Source organism: Neodiprion virginianus, chromosome 1, assembly GCF_021901495.1.
Source record: "Neodiprion virginianus isolate iyNeoVirg1 chromosome 1, iyNeoVirg1.1, whole genome shotgun sequence".
NCBI lineage: Eukaryota > Metazoa > Arthropoda > Insecta > Hymenoptera > Diprionidae > Neodiprion > Neodiprion virginianus.
The window spans coordinates 7,807,946-7,831,003 of NC_060877.1; the positions used below are offsets into that span (position 1 = coordinate 7,807,946).

At 40.0% G+C, this 23,058-nt stretch overlaps 1 protein-coding gene and 2 long non-coding RNA genes across 3 annotated transcripts; 2 read left to right on the forward strand and 1 right to left on the reverse strand.

Moving 5' to 3' along the window:
- Positions 1-1,869: 1,869 nt before the first annotated feature.
- LOC124300261 (uncharacterized) lies at positions 1,870-3,833 on the forward strand. Its single transcript, XR_006907190.1, has 3 exons — positions 1,870-2,027; positions 3,446-3,547; positions 3,788-3,833. It is a non-coding gene; the product is annotated as an uncharacterized LOC124300261 (long non-coding RNA).
- Positions 3,834-14,949: 11,116 nt separating this feature from the next.
- LOC124301513 (uncharacterized) lies at positions 14,950-16,913 on the reverse strand. Its single transcript, XR_006907502.1, has 3 exons — positions 16,756-16,913; positions 15,236-15,337; positions 14,950-14,995 (listed from the first exon to the last, which is right to left on the reverse strand). It is a non-coding gene; the product is annotated as an uncharacterized LOC124301513 (long non-coding RNA).
- Positions 16,914-19,157: 2,244 nt separating this feature from the next.
- On the forward strand, positions 19,158-22,261 carry LOC124303199 (tax1-binding protein 1 homolog). Its single transcript, XM_046760133.1, has 8 exons — positions 19,158-19,289; positions 19,355-19,510; positions 19,879-20,046; positions 20,876-21,055; positions 21,126-21,320; positions 21,377-21,520; positions 21,600-22,039; positions 22,117-22,261. The coding sequence occupies exons 1-8, from the start codon at positions 19,158-19,160 to the stop codon at positions 22,124-22,126; spliced, it is 1,425 nt and encodes a 474-aa protein (XP_046616089.1). The 3' UTR covers positions 22,127-22,261.
- Positions 22,262-23,058: the final 797 nt, after the last annotated feature.

Genomic DNA, 23,058 nt, shown 5'->3' on the forward strand with positions numbered 1-23,058 from the left:
CCAGGTTGGGAATATTTCGGCGGTGCGCCGCGCATCGCCGCGCATCGCCGTCGTCTAGTGTGAACACCCGACCGATGCCGAAATTCATCCCAAGTATAAAAATAGGGAAACCTGCGTTACTTTGATGTAAATGGTTATGGTTTACAAGGATTCTTTTCATTCTCTCCGCTGTTCTTGCGAATAATAAATGCATTCATTTTTACATCTCAAATAAATCCTACGGATATTAAATAAATTTTACGTAAGTAATTACTTCATTTTTAAAGAAATTTAAGTAAATGTGAGTTTTAGAACAACAAGTTATGATCAACGGATTATTTTATGTAAAAAATTTATTTTTTTCTCATTGTTCGGGTATGATGCTGATTTCATGAAGACTGTTTTTTATTTTGCGTATTAATTTTTATGCATAAGAAATGAGAGAGTATATTTTGAGCTAAAATTTATTTCATTTTTACTATACATATATTATATGTATAATAGGGTGTTTCAAAATAAAAAAATTTACGATTTTCCAACGAGCCACACCCGAAATAGTTTAGGTAGAAACAAAAATTCTGGCGAAAGATGAGCATTGTCGGTTGATTTTTAATCCTTTTTTCCTTTTTATCGAATTTATGATGGACAATTGTTAGTAATTTTTTTTCGTGTTAAACACTTCTTCATCTGAGCTATCCATAATGAGTAATCAAGAAGTAGTGGCAAATATGCATGATTATTTATTGTGTGCCCATGACGACTGAGACAAATCGTGGTCATCAGATAATTGATAAATATCTCTTTTTCGTAGAAACAGTATCGGCGGGTGGTCACGCGACTATAGTGGGCGCATCTCACGGTAACTGCGCCGCGGTGCAGTGGGCGTCAGCCTTAACTTTTGAAATGTCCTACCATTTCCGAACACCTCCAATCATCCTATTTACCTATATTACTAGATTAGCTATTATATGAAAAGAGAAGAATTATTCACTTCGAAATGGGATTCTATTCGACGCGCGCTCGATGTATTCCATAACATTAGTATTCATAATTATTTCAACAACTTTTCATTTGCTCTCTCGATCTTGAATTTTCGTAGGCATATAACCAAAACGCTGTTCTAGCTAATCGAGAGTGAAGTATCTACGTTGGGTAGAGAAGCAAAATTGTTTTTCGAAAAGTATTCGGATGGAAAAAAATTCAGAGTAACTGTAATACATCACGGATGCGCTAATTTTGAACGAGATGAAATGGATGCTTCGTATATGAGATAGTATTTAACGCTGCGTAGTGATTTAAAGACCTAAAAAGGTGATAGGAAGAGAAAGAACGAAGCTTCTTAACACTTCGAGTGTATTTTAACACACATTTGAAAGATACGAGCAAAATTTTTCATCATCCAACTGTCGCAGAACGGCAGCGTTGTCGGCTGACCCGTTAAGTAAAGGATATATCTTCAGTCAACGGCTGACCATCGAAGGGCCTGGCCGCTTGAGTCTGGAATCGGCAGGACAGATAAAGTGTGTATTTCTTGTATGAAATGTGAACACTAGAATCATTATACATCATATCATATCATCATACATCATACATCATACATCACATCATACATCATCATACATAGTATTGAAGTTCGAAACGAAAGTTTGGATGTTCGGATGTCGGATGTTCAGAAGGTGACGTCATCCAAATTTTTTTTTCTCTTGACGTCATGGATCTGTAGTAATCAGCTAGCCGAATTCCTCAGTATGGAAACAACCGCGCAGTAGAGCGGACGTATGAAAATCGCGCTCCGCAGATTTCGTGTACCGGGTTCTCTACCTCCTGGATCCTGCGCTCCGGGTCCGTTTCCTGGTGCAAATCGACTTCCAGGACAACCGCCCTGTAGTTTCTACGCTCCAGGTCCGCTACCTGGTGAAACTCGACTTCCAGAACAATCGCTCCGTAGTTTCTGCGCTCCTGGTCCACTGCCTGGTGAAACTCGACTCTCGGAGGACAAGGAAGACGAGGAAAACAAGGTGGACGAGGAGGACGAGGATTTGTGCTCGGTGAGTAAAACATTTTTACAATATTTGATGGCAATTGTAATTATATTTCATCGAAAATATTTCCAAGTTGTCATGTTTACAAAAAATTATTTCGATTCATTTTATGCGCAAGCACGAATTCAGTAGCTATAAATGCGCTAATGAAATTTATTATATTATTTGATAATTAATTAATTATATTAATCCTTACACAATATTTTCGATATGTTCTTATACTGAAAATATTTATGACTATTGAAGGTACAACCCAAGGTGGTTATCGGTGGTCGTTGGACGTGGTCGGAGGTGGACGAGGAGGAGGACGAGGAAGGCGAGGAGAACGAGGTGGACGAGGATTTGTGCTCGGTGAGTAAAACACTTTTATAATATTTCATGACAATTGTAATTATATTTCATCTAAAATATTTCCAACTTGTCATGTTTACAAAAAATTATTTCAATTCATTTTTCGCGCAAGCACATATTAAGTAGCTCATGAAATTTATTACATATTAATTAATTATTTAATTATATTAATCCTTACATAATACTCTTGATGTATTCGTGTACTGAGAATATTTATTACTATTCCAGTTATAACCCGAGGTGGTTAGCAGTGGTCGTCGGGGGTGGTTGGCGGTGGTTGAGCTGGACGAGGAGAAGGACCAGGAAGACGAGGAGAACAAGGTGGACGAGGAGGACGAGGAACTGTGCTCGGTGAGTTTAACATATTTATAATATTTGATGAAGTAGGATCAGGATCAGTAGTAGGGTCAAAAGTAGGAATAGAAGTAGAATCAGAAGAAGGAGTAGAAGTAGGATCAGGGATAGTATCAGAAGTGTGAGTAGGAGTAAAAGTAGGAGTAGGATCAGAAGTAGGATCAGGAGTAAGAGTAGGATCAGCGGAAGGTGTAGGAATAGGAGTAGAAGTAGGAGTAGAAGAAGGAGTAGGAGTAGACGTAGAGATAGATGTAAAAGTAGGAGTAGAAGAAGTAGGAATTAGATCAGGGTGGAATGATGCGGGGTGGTGAGGGGTGGGGGGGCGGTAGTTATACTTCGGTGGTTCCGGAGAGTCTCTCATCCCGTACCAGGGTGGACGGTGGGCTTTTAGTGGGGGCGGGTCCCACACTACCCCTGTGTTTCTTGCGTGAAACACAGGGTGTGCATAAGGCATTTTCCCATCGGAAAAAAAAAATGAATAAAAAGGGGTGGGGTCCCCTCCCCCTCCCCTCCGCCCCTCCACACACCCCGCCAAAATATCTCAAACTTGTCACATTTACAATAAATTGATTCAATTCATTTTTCACGCAAGCACATATTCAGTAGCTTTAAACGCGCTAATGAAATTTATTACATATTGATTAAATAATTAATTATAATAATCCTTACATAATATTTTTGATGTGTTCTTAGTCTGAGAATATTTATTACTATTCCAGGTATAACCCGAGGTGGTTGGCGGTGGTTGGTGGTGGTCGGAAGTCGACGAGGAGGAGGACGAGGGAGACAAGGAGATGAAGGTGGCTGAGGATTTGTGCTCGGTGAATAAAACACTTTTATAATATTTGATGGCAATCGTAATTATATTTCATCTGAAATATTTCAAACTTGTCATGTTTACATTAAATTATTTAAATTCATTTTCCGCGCAAGCACAAATTCGGTAGATATAAATGCGCTAATAAAATTTATTATATTATTAATTAATTAATTAATTATATTGATCCTTACACAATATTTTTAATGTGTTCCTATACTGAGAATATTTATTACTATTCCAGGTATAACCCGAGGTGGTTGGCGGTGGTCGAGCTGGACGAGGTGGAGGACGAGGATTCGTGCTGGGTGAGTTTAACATTTTTACAATATTTGATGAAGTAGAATCAGCATCAGGAGTAGGATCAGGGGAAGATATAGAAATAGGAGTAGAAGTAGGAGTAGTGGTAGGAATGGGACTCGGAGTAGGAGTATGAGTAGAAGTAGGAATAGTAGGAGTTGGAGTGGGATTAGGAGTAGGAGTAGTCGGAGTAGGAATAGGAGTAGTCGTCGTAGTAGGAGTAGGAGCAGAAGTAGGTAGGGCGGGGTGGGTCGTGAGAGGGGAGGGGAGGGGTGGGAAGGGGATATTATCATATCAAGTTATCAGTAATAAGCAATTGCGGGTAAAATATTAGCTTACTTTTGTAAATATTTATGAATATAGCCTCTATGAATGTTCATTGTTGGTGTATAAGGTCTGGCAACGTACCTACTTTCTGTAAGAGATGTTGAAGATTTTTAACATAATTATGTTTCAGTTCTGTGCCCCACCTAGTGATCCACTGGTACATATCCTCCGACGTGACATCGCTGTGCTACGTATAAAGAAGAAAAGATTTATTAAGATGCAAATTGCTCCTCTCTTCTTGTCATTGTGATTTCAGCCATTGTTGTGCTGTGTGTTTAAAATTTAGGACAGTATATAATATAGAATAACAGGTACAGCTACGAATATAGCACTACAATAAATCTTATAGAAATGAGCTCTCATTGAGATTTCTCTGTATTTATAACTCGACGCGAGAAGGCAAAAATCAATGTAATGCCATCTGTAAAGTAATTTGACTCGTGTTTGCACAACGAGAACTCGTTGGGCATTTTGCGGTGAAGTTTGAAAAATTGTTGTACAAGAAATTAAATAACTATAAAAATGGATAAAAAATATTATCTTAAAAAAAAAAAAATATTATCATAATTGTGAATGTAGCTAATACAGCTTTAACCGTATATTGATTATGTTATTGATCTATTGTTACAAGATCGGAATTAGATAAGCTCTCTAAATACTCTTTTCTAGACTATTAATTTATATCACGTATATGTATACTATGATTACCCTTGCCACGTTTTATGTTGCGCTTGTGTAATTTGTATATTATTAACCTTACGTTTTACTCTATTTGCGACAAGTTGTGAGTGTTTCTAATTTCTTGGCAATTATTTATGTACATGTATGTGTATACATGTATATGTATACATATGCATGTGTATATACATATATACACATGTTTAAAACTAGATTTTTACAATAAACACAGAGGTTTTAGTATATTCACATACGGATTTCTGTGTATAGGTATACTTGAACTAAAATATCCTTATCTCTAACACGGAGTATTTCGTAATTCGCATTTGTTCTTGTAACCCAATGTCCTGCATACGATGGCAAAAATCGAGATCCAACTTAATTGAGTCTCAAAGCCTTGTTGACATAAAAGCAGCTATTTGATAGAAATTATAGTTTATAGTTTACACAGCCCATTGCATGATATTTCATTATAAATACGTATGTTTCAATGTAATTAGGAATAATTTATCAAATGTACAGAGGTCATGTGCAAATAATAAATGAATTCGACCGCAGTTTTATGTATTCATTAGAGCTTTAACAATAAATTTAAGCTCTGTTACTTCTTTTATTTTATTATCGATAATCAAAAACATTTCCGACTATTCGTGCTGTGGAAGCATGGGGATGAAACCAAATGTAGCAAAAGACTAGAAACAGTGTATGTAGAGTACGGGTATTTTTCTAACAATGCAAACACGTGCCGCTAGCTTAGTTTTGACATATCTAGAATACCACGCCTTGCGAATTAGCTTTCCAGACAGAGTTGAATGATGAATTTTAAGGACTGCATTATCGTTGTTGAATACTCTACGCCTCATGGGAAACGAAAATCTGTAACGATAAAATTGATGCACCGGATCATCGTCGACTTACCTTTTGAAATGTCCTACCATTTCCGAACACCTCCAACCATCCTATTTACCTATATTACTAGATTAGCTATGATATGAAAAGAGAAGAATTATTCATTTCGAAATGGGATTCTATTCGACACGCGCTCGATGTATCCCATAACACTAATATTCAAAATTATTCCAACAACTTTTCATTTGCTCTCTCGATCTTCAATTTTCATAGGCATAGAATCGAAACGTTGTTTTAGCTGGTCGCAAGTGAAGTATCTGCGTTGGGTGGAGGAGCAGAATTGTTTTTCGTAAAGTATTCGGATGGAAAAAAATTCAGAGTAACTGTAATACATCACGGATGCGCTAATTTTGAACGAGACGAAATGGATGCTTCGTATATGAGACGGTATTTAACGCTGCGTAGTGATTTAAAGACCTAAAAAGGTGATAGGGAGAGAAAGAACGAAGCTTCTTAACACTTCGAGTGTATTTTAACACACATTTGAAAGATACGAGCAAAATTTTTCATCATCCAACTGTCGCAGAACGGCAGCGTTATCAGCTGAGCCTGAAGTTAACTGAAGGATATATCTTCAGTCAACGGCTGACCATCGAAGGGCCTGGCCGCTTGAGTCTGGAATCGGCAGGACAGATAAAGTGTGTATTTCTTGTATGAAATGTGAACACTAAAATCATTATACATCATATCATATCATCATACATCGTACATCATACATCATACATCATACATCATCATACATAGTATTAAAGGTCGAAACCAGAGTTCGGATGTCGGATGTTCAGAAAGTGACGTCACCAATTCAAAATCAGCTAGTCGAATTCCTCAGTCGGGAAACAACCGCGCAGTAGAGCGGACGGATGAGAGTCGCGCTCCGCAAATTTCGTGTACCGGGTTCTCAACCTCTCGGATCCCGCGCTTCGGGTCCGCTACGTATTTCGAGTACCGGGTTCTCAACCTCCCGGATCTACAATAAATTATTTCAATTCGTTTTTCGCGCAAGCCGATATTCAGTAGCTGTCAGTCCGCTAATAAAATTTCTCGACTTCCACGATAAGCGCTCCGTGGTTCCTGGTTCACGTTTACAATAAATTATTTCAATTCGTTTTTCGCGCAAGCCGAAATTCAGTAGCTGTCAGTCCGCTAATAAAATTTCTCGACTTCCACGATAAGCGCTCCGTAGTTCCTGGTTCACGTTTACAATAAATTATTTCAATTCGTTTTTCGCGCAAGCCGAAATTCAGTAGCTGTCAGTCCGCTAATAAAATTTCTCGACTTCCACGATAAGCGCTCCGCAGTTCCTGGTTCACGTTTACAATAAATTATTTCAATTCGTTTTTCGCGCAAGCCGAAATTCAGTAGCTGTCAGTCCGCTAATAAAATTTCTCGACTTCCACGATAAGCGCTCCGTAGTTCCTGGTTCACGTTTACAATAAATTATTTCAATTCGTTTTTCGCGCAAGCCGAAATTCAGTAGCTGTCAGTCCGCTAATAAAATTTCTCGACTTCCACGATAAGCGCTCCGTAGTTCCTGGTTCACGTTTACAATAAATTATTTCAATTCGTTTTTCGCGCAAGCCGAAATTCAGTAGCTGTCAGTCCGCTAATAAAATTTCTCGACTTCCACGATAAGCGCTCCGCAGTTCCTGGTTCACGTTTACAATAAATTATTTCAATTCGTTTTTCGCGCAAGCCGAAATTCAGTAGCTGTCAGTCCGCTAATAAAATTTCTCGACTTCCACGATAAGCGCTCCGTAGTTCCTGGTTCACGTTTACAATAAATTATTTCAATTCGTTTTTCGCGCAAGCCGAAATTCAGTAGCTGTCAGTCCGCTAATAAAATTTCTCGACTTCCACGATAAGCGCTCCGTAGTTCCTGGTTCACGTTTACAATAAATTATTTCAATTCGTTTTTCGCGCAAGCCGAAATTCAGTAGCTGTCAGTCCGCTAATAAAATTTCTCGACTTCCACGATAAGCGCTCCGTAGTTCCTGGTTCACGTTTACAATAAATTATTTCAATTCGTTTTTCGCGCAAGCCGAAATTCAGTAGCTGTCAGTCCGCTAATAAAATTTCTCGACTTCCACGATAAGCGCTCCGTAGTTCCTGGTTCACGTTTACAATAAATTATTTCAATTCGTTTTTCGCGCAAGCCGAAATTCAGTAGCTGTCAGTCCGCTGATAAAATTTCTCGACTTCCACGATAAGCGCTCCGTAGTTCCTGGTTCACGTTTACAATAAATTATTTCAATTCGTTTTTCGCGCAAGCCGAAATTCAGTAGCTGTCAGTCCGCTAATAAAATTTCTCGACTTCCACGATAAGCGCTCCGTGGTTCCTGGTTCACGTTTACAATAAATTATTTCAATTCGTTTTTCGCGCAAGCCGAAATTCAGTAGCTGTCAGTCCGCTAATAAGATTTCTCGACTTCCATGATAAGCGCTCCGTGGTTCCTGGTTCACGTTTACAATAAATTATTTCAATTCGTTTTTCGCGCAACCCCAAATTCGGTAGCTGTCAGTCCGCTAATAAAATTTCTCGACTTCAAGGATAAGCGCTCCGTGGTTCCTGGTTCACGTTTACAATAAATTATTTCAATTCGTTTTTCGCGCAACCCCTAATTCGGTAGCTGTCAGTCCGCTAATAAAATTTCTCGACTTCCATGATAAGCGCTCCGTGGTTCGTGGTTCATGTTTACAATAAATTATTTCAATTCGTTTTTCGCGCAAGCCCAAATTCAATAGCTGTCAGTACGCTAATAAAATTTCTATAACTTTATAATCTTCTCATAATCTTTCTGGTGGATTATATCGATCAAAAAATTATATCAAACCTTACACATTATTTTTGATTTGTTCTCACGCTGAAAATATTTATTAGTATTCGGGGTATAACTCGAGGTGGTTGAAGGTGGTCGGAGGTGGACGAGGAGGAGGACGAGGAGGACAAGGATTTGTGCTGGGTGAGTAAAACACTTTTATAATATTTGATGGCATTTATAATTATATTTTATCTGAAATATTACAAACTTGTCACGTTTACAATAAATTATTTCAATTCATTTTTCGTGCAAGCACATATTCAGTAGCTATGAATAATCTTATACAATGTGTTATATTATTAATTAATTAATTAATATTCTTATAATATTTGATGGCAATTGTAATTATATTTCATCTGAAATATTACAAACTTGTCACGTTTACAATAAATTATTTCAATTCATTTTTCGTGCAAGCACATATTCAGTAGCTATGAATAATCTTGTACAATTTATTATATTATTAATTAATTGATTAAATACATTAATCCTTACACAATATTTTCGATGTCTTCCTATACTAAAAATATTCATTACTCTTCCAGGTATTACCCGAGGTGGTCGGAGGTGGACGAGGAGGAGGACGAGCTGGACGAGGAGGAGGACCAGGTGGACGAGGAGGAGGACGAGGTGGACGAGGAGGAGGCGGGGTGGGTCGTGGGAGAGGACCTCTCCTCTCCTCAGAGGAGAGGAGGGGGAGGGGCAGGGAAGGGGGAGAGGTGGGCGGGGAGGGGGAAGGGACGGGAAGGGAAGGGGAGGGGGAAGGGGTGGAAAGGGTGGCGGGTAGGGGAGGGCGGCGGGGAGGGAAGGGCGGCGGGGAGGGGGAAGGGAAGGGAAGGGAAGGGGAGGGGAGGGTGGCGGGAGCGGGGCGGGCGGGCGGGCGGGAGAGGGAGGGAGGGAGGGAGGGCGGGAGGGAGGGAGGGAGGGTGGGCGCAGGGGGGGGGTGTACTGCTCTATTAACTCTAACGGGCTCGCATCGACATCCGTCCTCCACTCTCTCCCTCCCGCCCTCCCTCCCTCCCTCCCTCCCTCCCTCTCCCGCCCGCCCGCCCGCCCGCCCCGCTCCCGCCACCCTCCCCTCCCCTTCCCTTCCCTTCCCTTCCCCCTCCCCGCCGCCCTTCCCTCCCCGCCGCCCTCCCCTCCCCGCCACCCTTCCCACCCCTTCCCCCTCCCCTTCCCTTCCCGTCCCTTCCCCCTCCCCGCCCACCTCTCCCCCTTCCCTGCCCCTCCCCCTCCTCTCCTCTGAGGAGAGGAGAGGTCCTCTCCCACGACCCACCCCGCCTCCTCCTCGTCCACCTCGTCCTCCTCCTCGTCCACCTGGTCCTCCTCCTCGTCCAGCTCGTCCTCCTCCTCGTCCACCTCCGACCACCTCGGGTAATACCTGGAAGAGTAATGAATATTTTTAGTATAGGAAGACATCGAAAATATTGTGTAAGGATTAATGTATTTAATCAATTAATTAATAATATAATAAATTGTACAAGATTATTCATAGCTACTGAATATGTGCTTGCACGAAAAATGAATTGAAATAATTTATTGTAAACGTGACAAGTTTGTAATATTTCAGATGAAATATAATTACAATTGCCATTAAATATTATAAGAATATTAATTAATTAATTAATAATATAACACATTGTATAAGATTATTCATAGCTACTGAATATGTGCTTGCACGAAAAATGAATTGAAATAATTTATTGTAAACGTGACAAGTTTGTAATATTTCAGATGAAATATAATTACAATTGCCATTAAATATTATAAGAATATTAATTAATTAATTAATAATATAACACATTGTATAAGATTATTCATAGCTACTGAATATGTGCTTGCACGAAAAATGAATTGAAATAATTTATTGTAAACGTGACAAGTTTGTAATATTTCAGATGAAATATAATTATAAATGCCATCAAATATTATAAAAGTGTTTTACTCACCCAGCACAAATCCTCGTCCTCCTCGTCCTCCTCCTCGTCCACCTCCGACCACCTTCAACCACCTCGAGTTATACCCCGAATACTAATAAATATTTTCAGCGTGAGAACAAATCAAAAATAATGTGTAAGGTTTGATATAATTTTTTGATCGATATAATCTACCAGAAAGATTATGAGAAGATTATAAAGTTATAGAAATTTTATTAGCGTACTGACAGCTACTGAATTTCGGCTTGCGCGAAAAACGAATTGAAATAATTTATTGTAAACGTGAACCAGGAACCACGGAGCGCTTATCGTGGAAGTCGAGAAATTTTATTAGCGGACTGACAGCTACTGAATTTCGGCTTGCGCGAAAAACGAATTGAAATAATTTATTGTAAACGTGAACCAGGAACTACGGAGCGCTTATCGTGGAAGTCGAGAAATTTTATCAGCGGACTGACAGCTACTGAATTTCGGCTTGCGCGAAAAACGAATTGAAATAATTTATTGTAAACGTGAACCAGGAACTACGGAGCGCTTATCGTGGAAGTCGAGAAATTTTATTAGCGGACTGACAGCTACTGAATTTCGGCTTGCGCGAAAAACGAATTGAAATAATTTATTGTAAACGTGAACCAGGAACTACGGAGCGCTTATCGTGGAAGTCGAGAAATTTTATTAGCGGACTGACAGCTACTGAATTTCGGCTTGCGCGAAAAACGAATTGAAATAATTTATTGTAAACGTGAACCAGGAACTACGGAGCGCTTATCGTGGAAGTCGAGAAATTTTATTAGCGGACTGACAGCTACTGAATTTCGGCTTGCGCGAAAAACGAATTGAAATAATTTATTGTAAACGTGAACCAGGAACTACGGAGCGCTTATCGTGGAAGTCGAGAAATTTTATTAGCGGACTGACAGCTACTGAATTTCGGCTTGCGCGAAAAACGAATTGAAATAATTTATTGTAAACGTGAACCAGGAACTGCGGAGCGCTTATCGTGGAAGTCGAGAAATTTTATTAGCGGACTGACAGCTACTGAATTTCGGCTTGCGCGAAAAACGAATTGAAATAATTTATTGTAAACGTGAACCAGGAACTACGGAGCGCTTATCGTGGAAGTCGAGAAATTTTATTAGCGGACTGACAGCTACTGAATTTCGGCTTGCGCGAAAAACGAATTGAAATAATTTATTGTAAACGTGAACCAGGAACTGCGGAGCGCTTATCGTGGAAGTCGAGAAATTTTATTAGCGGACTGACAGCTACTGAATTTCGGCTTGCGCGAAAAACGAATTGAAATAATTTATTGTAAACGTGAACCAGGAACTACGGAGCGCTTATCGTGGAAGTCGAGAAATTTTATTAGCGGACTGACAGCTACTGAATTTCGGCTTGCGCGAAAAACGAATTGAAATAATTTATTGTAAACGTGAACCAGGAACCACGGAGCGCTTATCGTGGAAGTCGAGAAATTTTATTAGCGGACTGACAGCTACTGAATATCGGCTTGCGCGAAAAACGAATTGAAATAATTTATTGTAGATCCGGGAGGTTGAGAACCCGGTACTCGAAATACGTAGCGGACCCGAAGCGCGGGATCCGAGAGGTTGAGAACCCGGTACACGAAATTTGCGGAGCGCGACTCTCATCCGTCCGCTCTACTGCGCGGTTGTTTCCCGACTGAGGAATTCGACTAGCTGATTTTGAATTGGTGACGTCACTTTCTGAACATCCGACATCCGAACTCTGGTTTCGACCTTTAATACTATGTATGATGATGTATGATGTATGATGTATGATGTACGATGTATGATGATATGATATGATGTATAATGATTTTAGTGTTCACATTTCATACAAGAAATACACACTTTATCTGTCCTGCCGATTCCAGACTCAAGCGGCCAGGCCCTTCGATGGTCAGCCGTTGACTGAAGATATATCCTTCAGTTAACTTCAGGCTCAGCTGATAACGCTGCCGTTCTGCGACAGTTGGATGATGAAAAATTTTGCTCGTATCTTTCAAATGTGTGTTAAAATACACTCGAAGTGTTAAGAAGCTTCGTTCTTTCTCTCCCTATCACCTTTTTAGGTCTTTAAATCACTACGCAGCGTTAAATACCGTCTCATATACGAAGCATCCATTTCGTCTCGTTCAAAATTAGCGCATCCGTGATGTATTACAGTTACTCTGAATTTTTTTCCATCCGAATACTTTACGAAAAACAATTCTGCTCCTCCACCCAACGCAGATACTTCACTTGCGACCAGCTAAAACAACGTTTCGATTCTATGCCTATGAAAATTGAAGATCGAGAGAGCAAATGAAAAGTTGTTGGAATAATTTTGAATATTAGTGTTATGGGATACATCGAGCGCGTGTCGAATAGAATCCCATTTCGAAATGAATAATTCTTCTCTTTTCATATCATAGCTAATCTAGTAATATAGGTAAATAGGATGGTTGGAGGTGTTCGGAAATGGTAGGACATTTCAAAAGGTAAGTCGACGATGATCCGGTGCATCAATTTTATCGTTACAGATTTTCGTTTCCCATGAGGCGTAGAGTATTCAACAACGATAATGCAGTCCTTAAAATTCATCATTCAACTCTGTCTGGAAAGCTAATTCGCAAGGCGTGGTATTCTAGATATGTCAAAACTAAGCTAGCGGCACGTGTTTGCATTGTTAGAAAAATACCCGTACTCTACATACACTGTTTCTAGTCTTTTGCTACATTTGGTTTCATCCCCATGCTTCCACAGCACGAATAGTCGGAAATGTTTTTGATTATCGATAATAAAATAAAAGAAGTAACAGAGCTTAAATTTATTGTTAAAGCTCTAATGAATACATAAAACTGCGGTCGAATTCATTTATTATTTGCACATGACCTCTGTACATTTGATAAATTATTCCTAATTACATTGAAACATACGTATTTATAATGAAATATCATGCAATGGGCTGTGTAAACTATAAACTATAATTTCTATCAAATAGCTGCTTTTATGTCAACAAGGCTTTGAGACTCAATTAAGTTGGATCTCGATTTTTGCCATCGTATGCAGGACATTGGGTTACAAGAACAAATGCGAATTACGAAATACTCCGTGTTAGAGATAAGGATATTTTAGTTCAAGTATACCTATACACAGAAATCCGTATGTGAATATACTAAAACCTCTGTGTTTATTGTAAAAATCTAGTTTTAAACATGTGTATATATGTATATACACATGCATATGTATACATATACATGTATACACATACATGTACATAAATAATTGCCAAGAAATTAGAAACACTCACAACTTGTCGCAAATAGAGTAAAACGTAAGGTTAATAATATACAAATTACACAAGCGCAACATAAAACGTGGCAAGGGTAATCATAGTATACATATACGTGATATAAATTAATAGTCTAGAAAAGAGTATTTAGAGAGCTTATCTAATTCCGATCTTGTAACAATAGATCAATAACATAATCAATATACGGTTAAAGCTGTATTAGCTACATTCACAATTATGATAATATTTTTTTTTTTTTAAGATAATATTTTTTATCCATTTTTATAGTTATTTAATTTCTTGTACAACAATTTTTCAAACTTCACCGCAAAATGCCCAACGAGTTCTCGTTGTGCAAACACGAGTCAAATTACTTTACAGATGGCATTACATTGATTTTTGCCTTCTCGCGTCGAGTTATAAATACAGAGAAATCTCAATGAGAGCTCATTTCTATAAGATTTATTGTAGTGCTATATTCGTAGCTGTACCTGTTATTCTATATTATATACTGTCCTAAATTTTAAACACACAGCACAACAATGGCTGAAATCACAATGACAAGAAGAGAGGAGCAATTTGCATCTTAATAAATCTTTTCTTCTTTATACGTAGCACAGCGATGTCACGTCGGAGGATATGTACCAGTGGATCACTAGGTGGGGCACAGAACTGAAACATAATTATGTTAAAAATCTTCAACATCTCTTACAGAAAGTAGGTACGTTGCCAGACCTTATACACCAACAATGAACATTCATAGAGGCTATATTCATAAATATTTACAAAAGTAAGCTAATATTTTACCCGCAATTGCTTATTACTGATAACTTGATATGATAATATCCCCTTCCCACCCCTCCCCTCCCCTCTCACGACCCACCCCGCCCTACCTACTTCTGCTCCTACTCCTACTACGACGACTACTCCTATTCCTACTCCGACTACTCCTACTCCTAATCCCACTCCAACTCCTACTATTCCTACTTCTACTCATACTCCTACTCCGAGTCCCATTCCTACCACTACTCCTACTTCTACTCCTATTTCTATATCTTCCCCTGATCCTACTCCTGATGCTGATTCTACTTCATCAAATATTGTAAAAATGTTAAACTCACCCAGCACGAATCCTCGTCCTCCACCTCGTCCAGCTCGACCACCGCCAACCACCTCGGGTTATACCTGGAATAGTAATAAATATTCTCAGTATAGGAACACATTAAAAATATTGTGTAAGGATCAATATAATTAATTAATTAATTAATAATATAATAAATTTTATTAGCGCATTTATATCTACCGAATTTGTGCTTGCGCGGAAAATGAATTTAAATAATTTAATGTAAACATGACAAGTTTGAAATATTTCAGATGAAATATAATTACGATTGCCATCAAATATTATAAAAGTGTTTTATTCACCGAGCACAAATCCTCAGCCACCTTCATCTCCTTGTCTCCCTCGTCCTCCTCCTCGTCGACTTCCGACCACCACCAACCACCGCCAACCACCTCGGGTTATACCTGGAATAGTAATAAATATTCTCAGACTAAGAACACATCAAAAATATTATGTAAGGATTATTATAATTAATTATTTAATCAATATGTAATAAATTTCATTAGCGCGTTTAAAGCTACTGAATATGTGCTTGCGTGAAAAATGAATTGAATCAATTTATTGTAAATGTGACAAGTTTGAGATATTTTGGCGGGGTGTGTGGAGGGGCGGAGGGGAGGGGGAGGGGACCCCACCCCTTTTTATTCATTTTTTTTTTCCGATGGGAAAATGCCTTATGCACACCCTGTGTTTCACGCAAGAAACACAGGGGTAGTGTGGGACCCGCCCCCACTAAAAGCCCACCGTCCACCCTGGTACGGGATGAGAGACTCTCCGGAACCACCGAAGTATAACTACCGCCCCCCCACCCCTCACCACCCCGCATCATTCCACCCTGATCTAATTCCTACTTCTTCTACTCCTACTTTTACATCTATCTCTACGTCTACTCCTACTCCTTCTTCTACTCCTACTTCTACTCCTATTCCTACACCTTCCGCTGATCCTACTCTTACTCCTGATCCTACTTCTGATCCTACTCCTACTTTTACTCCTACTCACACTTCTGATACTATCCCTGATCCTACTTCTACTCCTTCTTCTGATTCTACTTCTATTCCTACTTTTGACCCTACTACTGATCCTGATCCTACTTCATCAAATATTATAAATATGTTAAACTCACCGAGCACAGTTCCTCGTCCTCCTCGTCCACCTTGTTCTCCTCGTCTTCCTGGTCCTTCTCCTCGTCCAGCTCAACCACCGCCAACCACCCCCGACGACCACTGCTAACCACCTCGGGTTATAACTGGAATAGTAATAAATATTCTCAGTACACGAATACATCAAGAGTATTATGTAAGGATTAATATAATTAAATAATTAATTAATATGTAATAAATTTCATGAGCTACTTAATATGTGCTTGCGCGAAAAATGAATTGAAATAATTTTTTGTAAACATGACAAGTTGGAAATATTTTAGATGAAATATAATTACAATTGTCATGAAATATTATAAAAGTGTTTTACTCACCGAGCACAAATCCTCGTCCACCTCGTTCTCCTCGCCTTCCTCGTCCTCCTCCTCGTCCACCTCCGACCACGTCCAACGACCACCGATAACCACCTTGGGTTGTACCTTCAATAGTCATAAATATTTTCAGTATAAGAACATATCGAAAATATTGTGTAAGGATTAATATAATTAATTAATTATCAAATAATATAATAAATTTCATTAGCGCATTTATAGCTACTGAATTCGTGCTTGCGCATAAAATGAATCGAAATAATTTTTTGTAAACATGACAACTTGGAAATATTTTCGATGAAATATAATTACAATTGCCATCAAATATTGTAAAAATGTTTTACTCACCGAGCACAAATCCTCGTCCTCCTCGTCCACCTTGTTTTCCTCGTCTTCCTTGTCCTCCGAGAGTCGAGTTTCACCAGGCAGTGGACCAGGAGCGCAGAAACTACGGAGCGATTGTTCTGGAAGTCGAGTTTCACCAGGTAGCGGACCTGGAGCGTAGAAACTACAGGGCGGTTGTCCTGGAAGTCGATTTGCACCAGGAAACGGACCCGGAGCGCAGGATCCAGGAGGTAGAGAACCCGGTACACGAAATCTGCGGAGCGCGATTTTCATACGTCCGCTCTACTGCGCGGTTGTTTCCATACTGAGGAATTCGGCTAGCTGATTACTACAGATCCATGACGTCAAGAGAAAAAAAAATTTGGATGACGTCACCTTCTGAACATCCGACATCCGAACATCCAAACTTTCGTTTCGAACTTCAATACTATGTATGATGATGTATGATGTGATGTATGATGTATGATGTATGATGATATGATATGATGTATAATGATTCTAGTGTTCACATTTCATACAAGAAATACACACTTTATCTGTCCTGCCGATTCCAGACTCAAGCGGCCAGGCCCTTCGATGGTCAGCCGTTGACTGAAGATATATCCTTTACTTAACGGGTCAGCCGACAACGCTGCCGTTCTGCGACAGTTGGATGATGAAAAATTTTGCTCGTATCTTTCAAATGTGTGTTAAAATACACTCGAAGTGTTAAGAAGCTTCGTTCTTTCTCTTCCTATCACCTTTTTAGGTCTTTAAATCACTACGCAGCGTTAAATACTATCTCATATACGAAGCATCCATTTCATCTCGTTCAAAATTAGCGCATCCGTGATGTATTACAGTTACTCTGAATTTTTTTCCATCCGAATACTTTTCGAAAAACAATTTTGCTTCTCTACCCAACGTAGATACTTCACTCTCGATTAGCTAGAACAGCGTTTTGGTTATATGCCTACGAAAATTCAAGATCGAGAGAGCAAATGAAAAGTTGTTGAAATAATTATGAATACTAATGTTATGGAATACATCGAGCGCGCGTCGAATAGAATCCCATTTCGAAGTGAATAATTCTTCTCTTTTCATATAATAGCTAATCTAGTAATATAGGTAAATAGGATGATTGGAGGTGTTCGGAAATGGTAGGACATTTCAAAAGTTAAGGCTGACGCCCACTGCACCGCGGCGCAGTTACCGTGAGATGCGCCCACTATAGTCGCGTGACCACCCGCCGATACTGTTTCTACGAAAAAGAGATATTTATCAATTATCTGATGACCACGATTTGTCTCAGTCGTCATGGGCACACAATAAATAATCATGCATATTTGCCACTACTTCTTGATTACTCATTATGGATAGCTCAGATGAAGAAGTGTTTAACACGAAAAAAAATTACTAACAATTGTCCATCATAAATTCGATAAAAAGGAAAAAAGGATTAAAAATCAACCGACAATGCTCATCTTTCGCCAGAATTTTTGTTTCTACCTAAACTATTTCGGGTGTGGCTCGTTGGAAAATCGTAAATTTTTTTATTTTGAAACACCCTATTATACATATAATATATGTATAGTAAAAATGAAATAAATTTTAGCTCAAAATATACTCTCTCATTTCTTATGCATAAAAATTAATACGCAAAATAAAAAACAGTCTTCATGAAATCAGCATCATACCCGAACAATGAGAAAAAAATAAATTTTTTACATAAAATAATCCGTTGATCATAACTTGTTGTTCTAAAACTCACATTTACTTAAATTTCTTTAAAAATGAAGTAATTACTTACGTAAAATTTATTTAATATCCGTAGGATTTATTTGAGATGTAAAAATGAATGCATTTATTATTCGCAAGAACAGCGGAGAGAATGAAAAGAATCCTTGTAAACCATAACCATTTACATCAAAGTAACGCAGGTTTCCCTATTTTTATACTTGGGATGAATTTCGGCATCGGTCGGGTGTTCACACTAGACGACGGCGATGCGCGGCGATGCGCGGCGCACCGCCGAAATATTCCCAACCTGGAACTCGCGAAAAATTGCCGCGGTCCGCCGCCGTCTAGTGTGAACACCTATATGGATAACTGTATGAGCGAAAATTTCGCCGCCGTCCGCCGCCGTCCGCCGCGGTCTAGTCGGCGTCAGCCTTAACTGTTGTGACAGGCGCTTTTCAACTGGCTTTTTCCGTTCATCAGTTATCACCGAATCGCGGTGACATATGTCTGCTAATTCAATTCCTCGATGCCGCCGGAACCAGGTCTCGCGAAAACGTACATTACCTATCATCGCTCCCTGCAAGACCCGCAATATTCGTCCCGTCGCCATTCTGCAGGGTTGACAAGCTGCATCCCCGCGGTTTCCGCCGCTGCAGATCCGGAGAACAATTTTAGGTAACTCGATGATGCAGTGCTGCGGCAGCTGGAACACAGGGTGTTGCCCGACGCACCATCCCGTTGCCGTCACCTTCGAAAACCTCAGGACGAAGTACTCGGTGAACGAGGATATTCGCGTCGAGTACACGCTGCACGGGCACGTGAGTAACCGAGACGAATCGGGGACTGGATAATTAATTAATTTCATCGGCAATGCGGGCTCCAGGTACAACAAGCCTCGACCCGCGATTGGCTCGGCATTTTTCCAAGAGGATGGTCAAACCTACAGCAGTATCTCACCTTCGAATACGCCCTTGTCGCCCCGAAGACAGCGGCATCCCCTAATCGGACGATTATTTTCCCACGCATGTTTCACCAAGAGGTACCCCGGTGGAAATAATTTCCACGTCACAAACGCACAAGTTTTATACGATTTTGTAGAGAAATTAGAACGTTGACGTACTTCTGGCGTCAATTTTTTTCCTACATTATCGCCATTTTTTTTTTTTTTTTGTACCGTAGTAATATTTCGTCGACTGGCACAGATGTTCGCTCTAATTTCTAGTTATCCCTGCTTTGAAATTTTTTACATTTTCATAGACTTTCATAGAATATCGTATCTCTTCATAGCAAATCAGAAGCTTTCGTGAAATAACGTTGATTAGTATAATTTCTTTCAGTTCTCTATACACACGATAAGGAATCGATAAGGAGTCTATCACTTTTTGCAACTTAATTTGCTTATATCAGGCATCTACAAACACGGAATACCAGCTCGTCTACGTCACCAGGGAGATTCAAGTGCTCGCTGTAAGCCCCTACTTCCGGTTTGTAGGGGACCAACGGTTGGACTCGACAAATTACACTCTGCGCATTCCTGCCGGCCGACAGCAAGCTTCTTCTATCGTAAAACAGGAGGTAGTTAAACAGTTATTAACGGGGTTATACGCAGTCAGGATTTTTCAAATATCATTTTTTTAAATTTCAGTTTCGTAATGTACATATATCAAAGTATATACACGGAAAATTTTATGTCAATCCGGCAAATATTCTCGAAGTTACACGCACATTTGCGAAGACGCCCGGAACTGTGTGTAAAGTGCTTTTGAAACTTTGAACGCGTTTATCTAAAAATTATGTTTTCTCGGAAACGGCTTAACCGATACGTCTCAAATTTTTACACGAGCTTTATGGGTATATTTTGTAGTCCTTAATCGAAGGTTTTTTCTCGCCAATAAATATTTTCTATTTTATAGACACGGCGAAAGTTTTTATGAAAAATCGATTTCTTTTTCGAAAAGCCGCCGTTTTGTTAAAAAATTAATATCGCGCTTATTCTTTCGATTAAAGACCAGATAATACCTTATATTAACTATATCTTTTTTGTTTGATCATTTCTGATGATTCAGTCTAAAGATATCTTGCTCACCGCAAGACGCCTTTTTATAGAGATTCTCCCGGAGAACGGCTATAATAGCTTTAATAATCATTATTTTTAGAAATAAAAAATATCAGAATGAAATTCAATGTTACCCCAATGTGCATATAAATTTTTTTATTAATAAATTGAAATGCCTCTTCGCGAAAAATCCTTGAAAGATCGTTTTTTAAAGAACACTTGAATTCTCTCGTTACAAATATGAGTTGTGTAATTTTTCTAAAACTTCTGCGTCGTTCATCGTAACTTCTTGACGTAACTGTATCGTATAATATTTGAACACGTATTGCACAACGCTCAATATTTCAGCCATACCTCGATCGTCTCGCACTTTCCGGATGGGGACCACCGCGTATTGTTCTATCGGATCAGAGTCTCCTGTCGTTGCGTCCTTCCCGAGGGATTTGCGGGAACCCGCGTCTCTCCTCAGCCAGTTGCAGAAGTTGCGGGAGGCCACGAGAGCACATTTGCGGCCTCGCCGCTGGCCGCGTGCGTTTTGCATTTCTCCGTTGACCGATTTTCCGTCACGTTAAAATAACCAGTACTAAAAACTTTTCAGGCCCGGTTCCTGGCCACTCACAACGCCTCGCTAACTGAACGCGTTCTTCGACTCGAACAAGATCTGGCCCTTGCCGAAGGCGCCAAATCCAGTCTAGCCAGTCGGCTCCGGGCTTACGAGAATTTCGTTGCGGAAATGCTTCGCTCCTTGGCCACCAATCGTAGGGTCAAGATCACGGATGCTGCGGGAAAGGAGGTACGGGGCGACTCTAGATGAGTAGCTTTATGACCGAAAATAAAACGTTTCCGCAGATAATCCTGCAGCAGTTATCGGAAAATCCCGACGAACGGAAATCTGATAACGATCAGACCGAGGAAAGGGAATTTCGTCAGGGAAACGATCCTCAAACGAATCAGATCAATGATCCGCACATCGAGGACTTGGATTTTTTGAGGGTGAAAAAGAATTTGTTGTTGCATATGTAGATTTTTATTTAAAAGCCGGTGCAACAAATTCGTTTTCGATGTTTACTAGAATCGAATTCCGGTCGATGAATACTTGACGAATGAAAAGTTCATTCCCACGAAAGACGATCGAGGTGACGGACGCGTGCAGTGGATATCACCTGATGATTCCAGGCGAAAAATTGAGACTGAGAAGTCACCGGAGGAGAACAAGGAACAAGTCCAAGAGGATGAAGAGAATGTCGATCGGGAAACCTCGACCGACGAGGTTAAGGATCTGCGTACGAAAGTTGAAAATAGCAACGAGTCCAGGGAAGAAATTCCGCCGAAAGTGCGAATCAAGGAGATACCTGCGGACGTCGCCGGTCTGACTTCCGCAATCGGAGTCTCAACCGCTGACGAGAAGAATGAGAAGGCGAAAATCGAGCTTGATGATGAGAACAAAGCTTTGGAGTCAAAACCTTCGGCGATTGTTATTCAGGGCAGCAATGTGAAATTTGCCATCATCAGGTCGGAATAGTTCTAATTCATCTATTCATCTGGCAAGATTTAGGTTCTTGAACCAAAAATAAAATTGGTGATTTCAGATACCAATGATGGAACGATACCGTCAAATTCGGTGCCGCATCGGAAGGATCAAAATCTAAAAGTCTTTGTGTTCCGACTTTTCTATCATATACGAAAACACCTGTTGTATAAATAATTAAATATACATTAATATATACACGCAAACGGTGATTGTGAAATTATTTTTCACAGCTGGCTATCGCTTGTTTATTATTATGTAGGCTATCGCTCGAGCTTTATCGTTGACCATTTTCGTCAATGCACCGGGTCAGCGATTTCAGTTGGCTCTTGTTCAGTTCCCATTTCGGTTGCATTGAACGCGCAGAATGTACAGATCGAGGACCTCAAACCGACGACGTCTCGGCATCCCGTTTGCGAATTCGTTGCCAACTATTCTAAACGTGGAAATTTTCGCGTTGGCCAAAATACCAAGTACCACATCCATGCGGCAGACACAGAACGCGGTTCGGGATAAAACAGGGGGCTCTGATTGTCCCGTGAAAAATTGGAAGTCCAATGTCGCTACCAGCTAATCGCCCTGTATTCTGCAATTTATTTTCCAACGACTCAGGTATAAGCTTTCGTCAGTTGTTATAGAGTCGAAGTTTGAAAATTCCTTGGCAATTTTTCCAGTTACAAATCGCTGCAGCCAGACTTGCGCTACCGTTAGAAAAGCATAAAAAGGCGGTCGTTGGCCGGCATAACGACCCCGACGGAACCGGCAGCACAAGTAAGCACCGCGACCTCGAAATATGTTTCTTCCCCATTCACACGCGAGCTTAAATTTCTATTTCGAGAGGCACGCGGAGCTTTGAGAGTCCGTCGCGATTTGTTGAGACTATTTTTCACCAAATCGGTGATACGGCGCCTCGCCGTATTTTGGAAACGCGTCGGACTTCGAAGCGACCGTTGCGTCTGTGCGGTTCTGGTCGACCTTTAGGCTACAGGTGGAGCATAAAAGA